Source organism: Trachypithecus francoisi, unplaced genomic scaffold (assembly GCF_009764315.1).
Source record: "Trachypithecus francoisi isolate TF-2019V2 unplaced genomic scaffold, Tfra_2.0 Lachesis_group16, whole genome shotgun sequence".
Lineage (NCBI taxonomy): Eukaryota > Metazoa > Chordata > Mammalia > Primates > Cercopithecidae > Trachypithecus > Trachypithecus francoisi.
Genome location: NW_022681461.1, coordinates 35,511,673 through 35,529,414, shown reverse-complemented (window position 1 = coordinate 35,529,414; position 17,742 = coordinate 35,511,673). Strand labels below are relative to the sequence as shown.

General features: G+C 36.5%; 1 protein-coding gene across 13 annotated transcripts in view; it reads left to right on the top strand.

Annotated features, from left to right (window-relative positions):
- KIAA2026 (KIAA2026 ortholog) overlaps positions 1–17,742 on the top strand; it is a 117,047-nt gene that overhangs the window by 75,826 nt on the left and 23,479 nt on the right. For 5 of the 13 annotated variants that reach the window (XM_033237277.1, XM_033237276.1, XM_033237278.1 and 2 more), the window contains 3 exons: positions 5,509–5,624; positions 10,409–10,596; positions 11,946–16,219. In XM_033237277.1, coding sequence (XP_033093168.1) covers positions 5,509–5,624; positions 10,409–10,596; positions 11,946–15,571 — 3,930 coding nt within the window. In that variant the 3' untranslated portion in view covers positions 15,572–16,219. Of the gene's footprint in view, positions 1–5,508; positions 5,625–10,408; positions 10,597–11,945; positions 16,220–17,742 lie in introns of those variants that run through there. The other 8 variants (XR_004443465.1, XR_004443466.1, XM_033237282.1 and 5 more) reach the window with 4 other exon arrangements.

Below are 17,742 nucleotides of genomic sequence, written 5' to 3'. Positions count from 1 at the left end.
GACTGAGGCAGGATAATTGCTTGAACCCAGGAGGTGGAGGTTGCCATGAGCCGACATCGCACCTCTGCACTCCATCCTGGGTGAAAGAGCAAGACCCTGTCTCAAAAAAAAAAAAAAAAAAAGGAAAGCATAAGATATTGATATTTAATACTTTCTCTACCACAGAATTTATGTCTGTGACAAGAATTAAACTTGTAACAAAAAATGTTTTGTGCTTCATGTGTCTGTGATCTAACAACATATTTGTAAATAAAAGCACATAGGAAAGTAGCATTCATACTTGTGTTGTGTAAGTCGTGTTTTGTACTGTTCTTTTTAATAAAAATGTTATCTCCACAGTTATACCATCTCCATTTAAAAAAGCATTCTTTGTATATTTTTATATGATTTTCATGTTTTCTTCATATGACTGCTGATACCTGTTTTGTTTAGATATAAGAAAAATCTTTGTAAGTAACTGTATGACTTGTATAAACAAGTGGCTTTCACCTAAGTTTAATGTACAAAGCATCTAAATTAAGGTGTGCAAAATATATTTGTAGTAATGAGACATTTAATCTAGAATTTATTTATGTCCCTCTTTTTCTTCCTTTTTAGGTATCCAATGTCCCCAGCATCAGTAGATTGCCAACTCCCTCTCCTTGCCACACCCCAGCCAGTGTTATGCTGGTGCTGTCATACCCATCCCAGATTACTGTAGCAGAATGGAGTTGTTCTTTAGTTGTGAGGTAAGTTTCCCTTCCCACTCATTTCACATACATAGAGATGCAACTTTTCTTTTTACAATATTGTGTAGTTTTGTAAGTTACTTTTTATTTTCCTTTATGATTCCTTAAGTTATTAATCCGTTACACTCAAAAACTTATAAAACTGCATAATATAATGAAGGACTTATCTTGTGACCATAGACCAGTTTCTTTGTAGCAATCCCTATGGGGTCATAAAACCTCCAGTGTTTGGTAGTTGGGCCATCTCATGGAAAGGGAGCTGGCAATCTGCAGCTGCAGTGGACATTGGATGAGAAACCATGAAAGGTAAGCTTCAAATTTAAATTATATTGTATGCCTTTGGTTCCATAATGTACACTTGAAATTCATACTTTTGTTGATTCATAAAAGAAAAATACTACTTGCCACTTTATAAAGTGACCTTCAGTAAATATTTGAATTATTAAATTCATATAATGCATTGAGATCCTCTTAGAAAGTATTTTTTGCCTATGAAAATAGTGAAAATTCTAACATGGAAACAGTTAACTTATCCCTGTATTCACATACTTGTTTATAAAGGAAAGTCAGAACTAAAATTAGATGCATAAAGCTTATTAAATATATTTTTGGTAGAGAAAGTCATAGCACTACTCCACAAATGATCTTTTACTAAATTATCTATCTGCCATTTTTATCTTTGTTTCTGTATTAATCAGTATAGAGAAAGTCTTAAGAGCCTTTCTGATTTTTATTACATCCATATTCTCTCTTTGTGTTTGAAGATAGAAGAACTTGCTGTTTTGCTTTTAATTCACTCTTAACTTTATTTAGATCATTATAATTTTAATTATTATTGTAATTATAAAAGTTAAAATACGTTTTAGAGACTTTAATTCTTACAATACAGAGATACCTACATGTAAATATAGGTACTTACACAATATAATCTATTTCTTCTTTAGGAATTGTCTTTGTGGGATCCAAGAGATACAGCATTGTATAGTGGAAGGAGATTAGATACTAGTATTTAGAGTGTAGAGTTCTAGTCTAATGGCTGCTTTAATCTGCAAATACAGTTGTGTCTTAGTATCCTTGGGAGATTGGTTCCAGGACCCCACCTTCATACCAAAATCCATGTATGTTCGAGTGCCTTATATAAAATGGTGTAGTCTTTATGTATAACTTAACACACATCCTCCTGTAGACTTTAAATCATCTCTGTATTACTTACAATATCTACTACAATGTAAATGTGATTTAAATAGTTGATATACTATATTGCCTAGGGAATAATGACAAGAAAGAAAAGGCTGTATGTGTTTAGTGTAGACACAACCATTCATTATTTTTTTTCTTCCAAATATATCTGTGGTTGGATACAGAGGGTCAACTGTACTTCGCTGTATAACTTTAGACCATTTTCTTCTAGAAAATAAATGCCCTTTGAGTTTCCTTTCAACTTTAATAATTTCATCCTAGATGAAACATGATCATTGTTCTTTGTTTTTCCCTTGTCCGTGTATATGAATAAAGTTGATCAGTCAGAAAAGCTATTAGTAGATTTTAGTTAATGACCTGATTTAACGTTCAATAAATATTTGTTTGATTTTTAAATAGATTTTTATATTAGACCCAAGATAAGGCAGATTATCATCTCTAATTTCTTTTATATAACTTTTCTTCTCTTCACTTTAATTTCATTGTATACCATGAAACTCTGAGACCCCTACTAAGTAGAAAGGGACAATGTCATTTTAATTTGATTGGGGTTGTAAGCACCATGTTTTGACCAAAGAAGATGATACATGAAACAGGCAATGTGAGTTTCCCTTTTACTCTCAGTAATTAAAACACCTTAGCTCAAATAGCAATCCCAGAACACTTAATTTTCAACTTTTTTAAACCTCTGCATGCGTTTGAGCAACATAAAAACTTGACTCACATTCTCCATGGCAGGGTATAGGGGTGCCCTTTGTTGTGGTCATTATTTTTCATATGTATCTGCTAGACAAGCATTTTATCAATCTTTACTTTCCTGTAATTTGTGTTATGAAAATAATAAACTTTGTGGTTTGATTTCCAAATACAGAATGATTCAATAAGCATTTTCAAATTATGAATGAAATACTATACCACCACTACCTCAGGCTGAAAATATATAAAGAAAGAGAATAAGGCCACAAAGCATATAACGTTAAAAGATAACAGACATTTCAAAACAGATTACTGGGTGAGACAGAGTTCTATGAAAGAAGTCTGTTCTCTGATAATATTTAAGCTTCTTTCCTTATACACAGTCTTCTAGTTCAGTAGTATATTTATCCATGTTGGATTAAATTTCTAAGATTAGTAATAAAAATAAAATTAAAAGGTAAAAACTTTCTAATCATTTAAAAACTCTTTTCTACAAAAATTAATATTAATAATTCAACAGAGACAGAAATACAGTTGACAAATATCTTGAAATAACAACATCCCAGCTACACAGTCTCCCCATTCTGTGCCTCATCTACCTAGACCTAAGTAAGTTCTTCTGTGCCACAATACTGCTAGTCCTTCTGCATCCCCCACCGCACTACCACATGCTAATCCAGGCAGCAGTCATACTGCCCAGAGTAATTCTACAACTGTCATTTTTCTCCTGTAACTCCCGCTGAGGAATTCAGCATGCCTGGTGTTCCCTAGCCTTTGAACAGTTTTCCAGTTAATTCTACCACAAAGAGTATAGTCTCCCTACCATCATACCTTTCCTCTTTCTTCTCTCTTTAACTTAGGAAAGATTTACTTCCACTGTCACCAGTTCACTTTTTGAAGCCAAATAGTTGAGAAGTGGAAGAATGTTGGTTACGAGTGTACCTAATTTCAATTTTAAGTTCACTTTTTCTAGATGAAAGTTACTTCCTGTTCAATTTTATAATGTATCATGTAATAGTTTTGTGTTCATGGCTTAGAATAAGCACTTTTTACTATCTTGTAACATTTCTTTGAGAAAAACTTTCAAGGTGTACATGCCTTATTAAAGGGAAAAGATACGTATTTTCTATTTTAGGTTCACTTTTTCTAAATGAAAGTTATTTTTTGTTCGATTTTGTTGTGTACCAGTTTAATGGTTCTGTTTTCATGGCTTAAAATAAGCACTTTTATAACGTCTCTTTGAGAAAAGTAAACTTGTAAGGTGTAGCTCATTTTTAAGTTGGGTCCTTTGTGTACTTTAGAACACATTGAACAAGAAAGAGGCCTATCTAAATTAATATTTGAAATAAAAATTACTTTTCTTGAATTTTTTTTCTTAATACTATGATTCATCATACCATTAAGAAACAAGAATTAGTCATGAGCCTAGGTTCCATATTCATTATGTGCACATGCACATATATAATCTCGTATCTTCCTACTCTTCTAGTAAGCAATTTCTCTTCTAAGATATAAAAACCTCAGAGGTAGAAATTTACCTGTTTATGTGCATAAACATTCTACTGGTTTAAAGCACAGAATATTTTTTGTAAAACTATGCTGTTCATCACACAGGTTTATATGTGACTAAAATATTCATGACTGAAATTTGAAGGTCATATATATGTATATGTATAACCTTATGTATATTGGGAAATTTATGCACATGTTTGTAATACTTTTTGCTCTAGATAGTGGTAATTTTTCTGCCTTAGTGTTCTACTTATATGCAAATGGACTCAACAGTTGCTATAGGACAGAATCTAAGTTTATGCATGTTAAATGTGACCCATAATATATATAATTATGTATCTTTTGTTAGAAAGAAAACGTGGATTGTATGATGTGTGAATTATATCTCAAAGCCATTTAAAAAAAAAACCCAACATGATTATGTAACAGTAGATGATGGTAATAACAGGTATATACTGTGGCTCAGCAGCTGTAAATTTATTGTTCCTATGTTACTCAAATAATTTTGTATATACAGGTGAGGTGTATCTTCTAGAGGTTTTTATAGCCTGTGTCAGATTGAATTTATGTGATGTACTTTTTAAGAGGTAGTGATGTGATTCTAAGAGCTTGGACTTCAGAATCAGGCAGATATGGGTTTAAGTTATAGGACCTTAAGTCATTTAATCTCTATGAGCCTTATTTTCATCATTTGTAAAGTGAACATAACACTGCACATATCTCAGAAGCCTTTTTGTAAATGCTAGAGCTCTCTCTAGATATATAGATGTGAAATACCTAGGTTAATACTTAGCAGATTGAGAGGACATCAGTAATTATTAACTCTTACTATAGCATTAGAGTATTGAAAACAGTAACTGCTTGATTGCTTTTCTGGGCTAGAAACATTGTAGAATAAAATAATTGTAAAATTTCCTAGGAAGTTTGTTAAAAAGACTGCTTTTGAACTTGATAACAGACGTACCTTTTCTCTCCCTTTTCCCCACTCTGGGAAAATTACAATAACTTTACTGAAATGACCCATGTCATACTTATTTAATGAATTTATGTAAATGTTTGTATTTTTACATATATTTAACAAATGACTTATTAAAACATTTACAGTTGATGCAATTTTAAAACATTTTTAAAATTTTTATCTTCCAGTTGGATGAAACAGGTTTCAGATTTCTCTGGTAGAATTGAGAATTGTTACATATATTGAATGAAATTTATTACAGGATATTTTCCCCCTTTCTTCAAACTTCTGAAGAAGACATATGTTTTATGGAGTATTGGATTTTTGTATTTTTTTGTATTTTACTCAGAAAATAAGTTTTGACATTTATTTTTAGAATAAATCTAAGGGATTTACTTTAAACATTGTTTTTAGGGAAAATGGTATCATCGGAGGCAAGCTGTAAAAGAATTACATAGTACATTGATACGTCTTTTAAATGAATTGCTGCCATGGGAACCGAAGTTAATGAAGGCTTTCCAAAGAAACAGGTAATTCAAACGTTATAATCTGTTTTACTTATTTTATGGTCCTTAATTTATGATTTTTGGATGATGTCCTGGAATCATTGAGTAGTTTTCCAGTCATTTGTAAATCAGCAGATATTTTTGACTGCCCACTGTGTGCAAGGCATTTTCTAAGCCCTGAGAAAATACTGTTGACTAAACAAAGCCCCTACCCTGTGACTTACATTCTCATGGGAAAAAACACACTCAAATGTCAGATGGCAAAAGAAATGCTGTGAAGAAAAATAAGGGGGTTAAGTAAAGGGGGTTAGAAAAATAAGGGGGTTAAATAAAGCTAAGGGGGTTAAGAAATGGCCGATTTGGGCGGGATGAAGGATACTCTTTAATCAGGTATCAGGGAAAGCTTCCCTGGTGAGTTGGTGTTTGAACAGAGACCTTAAAGAAATGAGGAAGGGAGCTGTGTGGATTTCTGAGGGGAAAGCAGAGGAAATAAAAGGCACTAAAACCCTAGAGTTGATAGTATGTTTGGCGTTTAGTGGAGATGCAAAGAGGCAAGTGTATCCAAAGCCGAACAAGTGAAGAGAAATGTGGTAACAGGCAAGAGTCAAAGAGATAAGGAGGAAGGAAGCCGGATCATGTAGATATTTAAGAATTTGAGTTTTTACACTGAGGGAGATGAGAAGTCATTGAAGGGTTTTAAGCAGGGAAGGGATATGATCTGATTTATGTTTTAAAGCGATCACTCTTAACTGTTGGGTTGAGGTAAATATGGTACAAAGATGAAAGCTGGTTTTAATTTTTAAAACATTAAAATTCCTTAATTTTCTAAGCATCAGTTTACTTATTACAAATGAGAATAGTAACGGTACTTACCTCTCAGTATGTGTGGCACATAAATATTCAACAGATGTTAGTTAAAAATTGCTTTCAATTTATTTATGTTTTAAATTATTGTTAAGGACCTTATAGTCATTTAATCAGTATACTATAGCAGTATACTATAGCAGTAATCCAGTATACTATAGCAGTAATCCAGGAGAAAAATGGTAGAGGCTTGGACCAGGATAGTAGCAGTGCAGATACCAAAGAGTGGCTGGATTCTGGATATATCTTGAAAGTAGGATTGGTAGAATTTGCTTAAGGATTGGATATATGGGATATGAGAGAAAGTGAGGAGTGAAAAAGATGGTACCCACTATTTTTGGTCTAAACAACTGGAATAATGGAATTGCCATTAACTGAGATAGGGGAAACTCAAGGAGTAGCAAATTTGAGAGGTAGAGGGGATTGAAGAGTTTGGATTTGAACATGTTAACTTTGATATGCTCTTTAGACATCTAATTGGTGTTATTGAATAGGCAGTTCGGTATAGGAGTCTGAGTTCAAGGAGTCTGGAGGTACAAATTTGGGAGCTGTCAGCATCTTGATTGTATTTAAAGACATAAGGCTGGTAGAAATCATCTAGTATATGAGCATAGATAAAGAAGAAAACAAAAGCGAGTACTAGATCTTCCAGCATGTAGAAGTGGCCGAGATGAGTAGGACTCAGCAGAAGAGACTTTGAAGGAGTGCTCAGTAAAATAGGAGGATAGTCAAGGAAGAGAAGTGTTTTGGAAACCAGGTAAGGAAATGTTTCATAAAGGAGGACTGCTCATGATGGGTTGAGGAAATGAGAAATAAGAATTTATTATTTAATTTGGCAACATGAGGATCATATTAATGACCTTGGTGAGCTGTGGTAGTAGAAAAGTGGATAAAAGTCTTAGAAGTCTATTTAGGAGAATTAGGGGAAAGAAATGGAAGAGTCTTCTTTCATGGAGTTTTGCTATAAGGTGGAATAGAGAAATGGAGCAGTATCTGGAAGGAAAAGAGGTTAAGAGAATGTGTTTTGTCGTTGTTGTTGATGTTATAGAGTAACATGTTTGTGTACTGATGGAAATGATCTAGTAGACAAAAAATGGATTCAGGTAAAGGAAGGGACATTTGGTAGAGTGTTATCCTTGATTAGGTAAGAGGATGCATTTAAATGGAGGTGTTAGCTTAGGTAGGGAGATGGAGAATAGGAATATACATTAAGGTGAGTTGCACATGAGGTGTGAGCATGTGAAAGTTCTCTTCTGATTGCCTCCATTTTTCTTGAAATAAGAAGTAAAGGCATTAACTGAGACCAAGAAGGTTACTGAGAGTGAGAAGGGAGGAGAACTTTATACTATCTCCACATAGATATTTTTTCATTCCAATTTTATAGATTGAAAGGGAAATTCATTTTATGATTATCATTTAGTAACCCATTCTCATACCTTTCACAGCCCTCATGTGCTTCCGTAAAACCTTTAACAATAATTTAAAACATAAATGAAAGCAATTTTTAACTAACATCTGTTGAATATTTATGTGCCACACATACTGAGAGGTAAGTACTGTTACTATTCTCATTTGTAATAAGTAAAATGATGCTTGAAAATTAAGGAATTTTAATGTTTTAGAAATTAAAAGCCACTTTGGGAGGCTGAGGTGGGTGGATCACGAGGTCAGGTGAGGAGCCCATCCTGGGTAACATGGTGAAACCCCGTCTCTACTAAAAACACAAAAAATTAGCTAGGCGTGGTGGCAGGCGCCTGTAGTCCCAGCTACTCGGGAGGCTGAAGCAGGAGAATGGTGTGAACCCAGGAGGCGGAGCTTGCAGTGAGCCGAGATCGCTTCACTGCACTCCGGCCTGGGCAACAGAGCAAGACTCCGTCTCAAAAAAAAAAAAAAAAAAAAATTAAAGCCTGGGCAATATGGTGAAACTGTGTAAGTATAAAAAATACAAACATTAGCCAGGTATGGTGGTGCATGCCTGTGGTCCCAGCTACTCAGTAGGCTGAGGTGGGTGCATTTCTTGATCCTGGGAGGTGGAGGTTACAGTGAGCCAAGATTGTGCCACTTGTACTCCAGTCTGGCGATAAAGCGAGACCCTATCTCAAAAAACTAAATTAAAATTGAAAGTCTTACAACTAGTAAGTAACAGAGGTAGGACTTAAAATCTAATGTGCACAAATAAGAATGTGTAGTAAAAATAAATTGGAGAACATGACCAGGTGTGGTGGCTTATGCCTGTAATCCCAGCACTTTAGGAGGCCAAAGTGGGCAGATCACAAAGTCAGGAATTTGAGACCAGCTTGGCCAACATGGTAAAACCCTGTCTCTACTGAAAATACAAAAATTAGCCAGGTGTGGTGGTGTGCGTCTGTAATCCCAGCTACTCAGGAGGCTGAGGCAGGAGAACTGCTTGAACCCAGGAGGCAGAGGTTGCAGTGAGCTGAGATCGTGCCACTGCACTCCAGCCTGGGTGACAGAGTAAGACTCTATCAAGGAAGGAAGGGAGGAAGGGAGGCAGAGAGGGAGGGAGGAAATAGAGAACATATGTTCATATTTCTTTTTTGAATAAACAACACTAAGGGTAAAAGTTGAGGATAGGGTAGAAAACTTCGTTGAAAACAAAAGGAATAAAAAAGGATCTCTAAAATACTAGATGTTTCCATCTCTAGTTTCTCAGAAATAAAGCTATTATGTTTTTATATGAAAAAGATCTCTGTGAAAGATTACTTTTCAGCTTTGTTTTCCTAGGCTTAATTTTTAAAAATATTTCTATTAAGACTGAAGGGTTTAGATACAATTACTCCCAGGATTAAGTGATAGATTTGTTACTCTCTGTATAATAGTCACAAAAATAGATACTGGTGCTTAGAATTTCTGGCTTAAACTTTTTTAAGTGACCTTTTAAGATGTGTTATAGTCAGTAATTTTAAGACTCTCTAATCTGTCAGTGCAGCTAGAAAAAAAATTATTGTTGTCTCATTTAATTGGTCTAACAGCAATCTTTATAAAGATGATCAGGCCAGACACCGTGGCTCATGCCTGTAATACCAGCAATTTGGGAGGCCGAGGCAGGTGGATTACGAGGTCAGGAGATCGAGACCATCTGGCTAATATGGTGAAACCCTGTCTCTATTAAAAATACAAAAAATTAGCTGGGCATGGTGGTGGGCGCCTATAGTCCCAGGTACTCTGGAGGCTGAGGCAGGAGAATGGCGTGAACATGGGAGGCGGAGCTTGCAGTGAGCCGAGATGGCACCACTGCACTCCAGCCTGGGTGACAGAGCGAGACTCTGTCTTAAATAAAAAAAAAAAAAGATGATCAGATGGCAGATGGTATGTTCAAATCTGTATTCTGAAATTTGCAGATGTGTGTGTGTGTGTGTGTGTGTGTATATATAGATATATATATATATATATATATATATATTTTTGAGATGGAGTCTCGCTTTGTCACCCCGGCTGGAGTGCAGTGGCATGATCTTGGCTAACTGCAACCTCCACCTCCCGGGTTCAAGCAGTTCTCATCCCTCAGCCTCCCGAATAGCTGGGATTACAGGTGCCTACCACCATGCCTGGCTAATTTTTGTATTTTTAGTGGAGACAGGGCTTCACCATGTTGGCCAGGCTGGTTTCAATTCCTGGGCTCAAGAGATCCGCCTACCTCGGCCTCCCAAAGTGCTGGGATTACAGGCATGAGCCACCATGCCTGGCCAGATACATATAATTTTTTAAGTTTCAAGTGTCTTACGCCTATACCATAGGTTCTGTCTTCCTGAGCATTGGCAAGACTGAACTAAGCATCTTAGACACACTTTAAGATTAAAGCATAATTTCTAGTGACTTAATAAAAAATATTTTCATATGTAGTTTAGAATGTTAAAAGTTAGTTTAGATTTCAAGAATTTAATGCATATGTATTATTTGTTATGTTGGGCATTTTATTTCAGGAGCCGCCTAAAGAAAGACTATGATGATTTCAGAAGACAACCTGATCATGATAAATTTACTAGAGAACTATGGACTACTGATGAAGGTGAAGGAGATCTTGGAAAAGACTCTCCTAAGGGAGAAATCAGTAAGTCTATTGACTTAACAGAACCTCTGGATGTCCTGGAGAAAGATCACTTTGATTCAGGTAAGCATTAAACCTTTTTTTTTAAATCAGCACAGAAAGCACAAAGAGAAGTTTTTGTTTGCTGTGAAGGCAAAAGATAATATGGTCAATGAAATACATTCATTGGGGAAATCTGTTATGTTTTGAAGAAGTACTGTCCACATCCTTATAAGAAGTTTCTACTAGCCTAGGCAACATAGCAAGACCCCATCTCAACAAAAAAATAAATAAAAATTAGCCAGGCATGGTGGTTGCATCCCTGTAGTCCCAGCTATTCAAGAGGTTGAGATAGGAGGATCACTTGAGGCCAGGAATTCAAGGTTACAGTGAGCTGTCCACTGCTTTCTAGAGTGGGCAACAGAGCAAAATGCTGTCTTAAAAAAAACAAAAATTTTCTTGGAGTCATTATTACATTTCTAGGAGTTTCAGGAGCCAGTGCTTGACTCCAAACTGTAGGCCTGTCATTGCCCATTACAAACCACATGCCCTTGATCTGTAATCCCTTTGAAATTGGTTCATGCTCTTCTTTTTATTATTAGTATTTTTGAAGCATTGTATCTGAGATTTACTTTAGAAATAGAATTTGACAAGTTCTTAATATTGTGAAGATTATTTTTTGAGGAATTACCAAGGTTGATGGCCTAATGAGACCAGAATGAACACATCATTTTAATAAGGATAAAGGGCTGGATTAGATTACCTGTAATTCATTTCCATTTATCAGATTACATTATTATGTAAATCTAGTTTAATGACTTTCTTTGGTTATATAGAGGTTAATATGAAAGTATGTGGTTAGAAATGCATTAACCTATTGTTTTTGATCTTTGGCAAATAAGAGTAATGTCTTATAAACCTAGTTTGACCGAATATGAACATAAATTTTTTTACTGTAAGGGTGAACATCAGAAAAAGCTGGATGTTTTTTGTCCTTTAGAGTCTCTAGAAATAGAATAGATTGGAGAACCATCTCTCTATGGTATCAAAATGTTCCTAGCTAGAAAAAGAGAACTAGATTCCTTTCCAAATTAAATTCTGAGCCAGGATTGTTGACTGGGGTGTTTCTAATGAAACAGTTTTTTGCACTTACACTGGCAGAAGAATTAGCAGAATTCTTGACCAAAAATTTTGACCAAAAAAATTTTCTCAATAATAGGTTATTATTGGGCATGGTTATGATATCTAGGTTATCATGTCAAAGATGACCTTACCTTTATCTTCATCAGTGGTGCTAAGGCTTTTGAATCACCCTGCAGTAGATTTCTTAATACATTGCCAACTCAAAGATTCACTTTCTTTTTTACAGTTGATGTTATTATTATTTAGTTGCTGTTTTTTATAAACAAAATGCCTATTTTTATGATTTTCAGATGATATGAAGTTGTCAGAAGTAGATTTTCCTATGGCTAGAAGCAAACTGTTGAAAAAGGAAATACCTTCAAAAGACTTACCGAAGACACTGCTTAAAACACTTAAACGACAGTCCAAACAGACTGGTTATGTGGATGACAGCACAAAAGAGCTTTCTCCAAGGAAGAAAGCAAAGTTAAGCACAAATGAGACAATAGTTGAGAATCTAGAAGGTGATGTGCAGATTGACTGTTTCAATGAATCAAAGCATACAGAGCCATCATTTCCAGAGTCATTTGCCTCATTGGATTCAGTACCTGTGTGTACTCTCCAGAAAGGGACCAAACCCATTCAGGCTTTGCTCGCAAAGAATATTGGGAACAAAGTGACCTTAACAAATCAACTGCCTCCTTCCACAGGTAGAAGTGCTCCTGCTGTGGAAAAAACAGTTTTATCTCCTCCAGAAGCAAGCCCCATAAAGCCAGCATTGACCTGCCACACCAATACAAAAGGTCCTTTACAAATGGTATACAAAATGCCCTGTGGCCAGTGGTTGCCAATAGATCTTCAAAATAGCTCTGTAAAGATTCAGATGCAGCCTGTGGTGGATCCTAAAACAGGAGAAAAAATCATGCAGCAAGTTCTTATTCTGCCTAAGAATTTTGTGATTCAGCATAAAGAAGGAAAAGCAGTTGCAAAAGAAACACCACCACTTCAACAGAAAGGTACAGAACAACATTGTTCATCTTTCCCACAGACAACAAATAGAAATTCTTCTTTAGCATCAGTTCTTGTCAACTCATCAGGAACTATTTCTACCCAACTACCAAATACAGTTTTCAACAAAACAATTACACCTTTATCAAATGTAAGTAGTGCTAGACCACAGCCTTTGTCACCTGTAACCTCTGTAAATAACTTACTAACACCATCAGTTAAGACTAGCCAGAGTGAGGCAGGAAAAGCCAAGAATGCAGTTTCAGCAGCCACATTCTCCTTGCCCAGTGCTTCACCCATCATTTCCTCCACAGGTCAGCCTCTGTTATCAACAACAACACTAAATGGGTCTACAAATCCTGGTAGTTCCTTCAACTGTTTTGCACAGCAGACTGCTGATTCTTCTGAAGCAAAGCAAGAGCTGAAAACTGTGTGCATAAGAGATTCACAGTCAATTCTTGTTAGGACACGAGGTGGGAACACTGGAGTTGTAAAAGTACAGACCAACCCAGATCAAAATTCACCCAATACTGTAACTTCAAGTTCAGTTTTCACTTTTGCTCCTCAGCTTCAGGCATTTCTGGTGCCAAAATCAACAACTTCTTCCTCTGCTTTTTCACCTGTAGCTGGAACAACTACTACATCTAGTCTTTCACCTTTCAGCCAAACACCGACTTCTGTTTCCATTCCAGCTAGCTTTGCTCCATCTGTGGGGAAAAATCTCAAACTTACATTAGGCTACCCCACTGGCAGTGGTGATTTGGGCCACATGATAGATAAAACTTCACACATGCCCTCTTCTCCCTTGAAGTCCTCTGTTTGTTCTAGCACTCTACTACCATCAACAACAAGTAATTCAGTAAGTGTAATTAGCATATCAGCAGCAAATTTTGGACAAAACAATGCAAATATTATTCATACTCCAACTAAACAGCAACAAGTAGATTATATCACAAAAAGTTACCCTGTTACAAGGTCAGAAGCAACAGCAACAACAAATGGAGATGTAATCAGTGGGACTCCAGTTCAGAAACTTATGCTGGTATCAGCTCCATCTATTCTTTCTTCTGGCAATGGAACTGCAATTAATATGACACCTGCACTGACATCTACAGGTGTTTCTGCCCAGAAATTAGTTTTTATTAATGCCCCAGTTCCCAGTGGTACATCAACCCCGACTCTTGTTGCAGAATCATTAAAACAAACTCTTCCTCCTCCACTGAATAAAGCATATGTTAAGACTCCAGAGCAACCCCAGATAGTACTGATTCCATCTACAGTGGGCACACCAATAAAAATAAATTCATCACCAGCTGTGTCTCAGATAAAAGATGTGAAAATTGGACTAAACATAGGTCAAGCAATTGTAAATACTTCAGGCACTGTGCCAGCTATACCATCAATTAACATACTACAAAATGTAACCCCAAAAGGAGAAGACAAAAGTAGCAAGGGCTATATTTTGCCATTGTCAACAAGTGGTAATTCAATTCCAGTAAGCTCAAATTTTGTGAGTCAGAATATTACCCCTGTTAATGAATCAGTGGTTTCTGCAGCAAGAGCAGTAAACATGCTTTCAGTTACCGGAGCGAATTTATCTTTGGGTTCCCTTTCAGTGACCTCAGCCTCTGCTTCAGCTGGGACACGACCTCCTGTTTTAGTCAGTGGAAATGATACCTCTTCAAGGATTATGCCTATTTTGTCAAATAGACTTTGCCCATCAAGTCTTGGAAACACTGTGGCTATATCAACTGTGAAAACAGGACACCTTGCATCATCTGTTCTGATTTCAACTACACAACCAGTAGTGTCTCCTAAATGTTTAACATCAGCTTTGCAAATTCCTGTTACAGTTGCCTTACCTGCACCTGCGACTACATCCCCCAAAATAATAAACACAGTTCCACATTCAGCAACAGTACCAGGAGCCACACGTTCTATATCTCTTTCTAAAAGACAATCTCGGACTTCGCTCCAGTTTCAGTCACCAGGGATTTCAACTACAGTGCCAACAAATGTAAACACAAATAAACCTCAAACTGAATTGTCATCCCTTTCACCAAGTCCAGGTAAAATAGTTAATATTTCCAATTTTGCTTCTCTGCCGAACCAGCAAGCTTTAGTAAAAACCCCCAGTTACAGTTCTGCTCCAGGTGGCGCCACCATTCACACGGCTTCGGCACCATCTAATGTAACTAGTTTAGTCGGGAGTCAGTTCACTGAACCTTGTATTCAGCAAAAAATAGTCATCAATACCAGTACACCTTTGGCACCTGGTACTCAGATTATGATTAACGGAACCCGGTTTATTGTTCCGCCACAAGGTCTTGGAGCTGGCAGCCATGTTCTCCTTATATCTACTAATCCAAAATATGGAGCCCCCTTAGTTCTTAACAGCGGCCAAAGCATTCAGTCTACACCAATAGATAACTCTACCCAGAAGATTACACTAGCATCAAATAATTCTTTAAGTGGGCAACCTCTACAACATCCTCTAAGAAGCCCTACAAAATTTATAAACTCTTTTGGGAATGCAGGTTCTATACCCACAGTACATACATCACCACAAATCGTAAACACAACTGTTAAAGTTCCTGTTCCACCTCCTGTACCAACAATATCTCTGACTTCAGTAATTAAGTCTCCTCCAGCTACTCTTCTGGCTAAGACATCTTTGGTTTCTGCCATTTGCCCCAGTAATCCTCCACTGCCAAGTAGCACTTCAGTGTTTCATTTGGACACACCTGTCAAAAAATTGTTGGTTAGCCCAGAAGGAGCCATTTTGAATACCATAAACACTCCAGCGTCTAAGGTTTCTTCACTCTCTCCAGCTCTCTCTCAGATTGTATCTGCCAGTCGAAATCCTGCGTCTGTCTTCCCTGCTTTTCAGTCATCGGGCTTAGAGAAGCCTGACACAGCTGCATCTTGAATTTAGACTAAAAGAGCCAGTTTTTAAATAATGGGGCATTGTTTTGACTCCCATAAAAATTTTAAATGTTTATTATACTATTGAAAGCATACTATACATAGTTGTGTGTGTGTGTGTGTTTTAATGTATCTTTTCATTAGCTTGCAACAAGGCTTTGTTTTCTTGGGGAGGGAAAAATCTGTTTCATTTCACTTGCTGTTCTGAGGAAGGTTTCGAGGTTCTGTGTTTAAAGTCAGGATTTACCTGTTTGTAGAACATAAAGTGAACAAAGTTTGAATAGTTTAGAGTAAGCTAGCCTTTTGCACATTTACATTGACATGTTTCTTCTTGAATTTGGACTGTTGCAGCATATCTATGATATGGTATTGTGTCGTTAGTGAAATCTTATTTTTGTTTCTGTAAAAAAATATATATATATTTATGCATTGTGAAAAATGCAGTCCATGATGTAAAATTGTACATATTCCAGAATCCCTAACAACCTGTACTAAATATATGTACAAAGAACTATGCTGTCTTATTTATGTTTTGTTTACATAATGTATAGTTTTTTAAGTATTTTAGTAATTTTGGACCAGTGAACTGTTAGCAACAATGCAGAAGAATCTGCATGTAATAAACTGAGTTGCTGTTATTTCTTTGTTTGAATACCATTTTTAACGTGTGTTCTTGTTCCATTGAAAGAATACAGGATGTAATTGAAGATAGTCCTTTACAAGAAAGAATTAAGGCTGGGAAATCTGAATTAGAGCTAGCATTTGTACTGGCTTTCCAGCTTACAAATACTACTTTCACTTAGATCTTGTGAGTATTTCAGAAAATTCCTTTTTTTTTTTTTTTTTTTACTCACTTGTTGCCCACGCTAGAGTGTGTAGTGGTGCAGTCTCAGCTCACTGCAACCTCTTCCTCCTTAGCTCGAGCCATCCTCCCACCTCAGCCTCCCAAGTATTAGGTTGGTGTGTAATTGTGGTTTTTTGCCATTAGTGGCAAAAATGCCACTAATGCAAAAAAAAAAAAAAAATGTGCCACTAATGCCAAAAAACCGCAGTTACTTTCTCACTAACCTAATAGCTGGGACTATGGGCATGGGCCACCATGCCTGACTAATTTTTTTTTATTTTTTGTAGAGATGGTTTCACCATATTGCCAGGCTGGTCTTGAACTCCTGGTCTCAAGAGATCCACCTACCTTGGCCTCCCAAATGCTGGTATTACAGGCATGAGCCATCGCACCCAAGAATATGCCTTGTTTTGAATAAAAGGTAGCTTTTATCTTTATTGGATCTTTATATCCATTATCTTGAGCTACTGAATTGTATACTCATCTTTCCATTTATAATGTCGTTAAACTTCATCACATGAAGTTATTGTTGGGTGTTGAAAATGATAGGGAAGCATAGGCCTAAAGATTTCCTTTGAGACTACATCAAAGTGTATTTGTTATCAAAGTGGAGAGGGTAGTGAAAATATTCCTAGAAAGTCACTAAAGGCTCTCAGAAACCGCTATTTATGCTCTAAGTACTTTTCCTAGTCATGTTTATGCTCTACTCAATCACTCTCCCCCTTTTTCTGTCAGTTAAGAAAGCCCTTGGGAAGTGGGTGATGTTTCAAGTGCATTGCATTGCACATAGATGGTGCTCAATAAATGAATGTATTTACCTACTCAACTTTTAAAATGACCCAAAACTGTTTGCCTTTTGTCTCAGAAGAATTCTCTAAGCCACTTTAAGAAACTAATTGACTGAATTACCTATGGCCCAACTTTAATCCCAGTGAAGGACCTAAACTAATTAACCACTAAATCTTTTTTTTTTTTTTTTTTTGAGACAGGGTATTCTCTCTTGTCCAGGCTGGAGTGCAGTGCTATCTCAGCTCACTGCAACCTCTGCCTCCTGGATTCAAGCGATTCTCCCACCTCAGCCTCCTGAGTAACTGGGATTACAGGTGCGTGCCACCATAGCCTGGATAATATTTGGATTTTTAGTAGAGATGGAGTTTCACCATATTGGTCAGGGTGGTCTTGAACTCCTGACCTCAGGTGATCTGCCCATCTTGGCTTCCCAAAGTGCTGGGATTACAGGTGTGAGCCACTGCGCCCAGCCACTAAATCTCTTCTAAATCCAAAATTCTAATATGACCTTCAAAGCTCTGTGTGATCTGGTGAACTTCTGA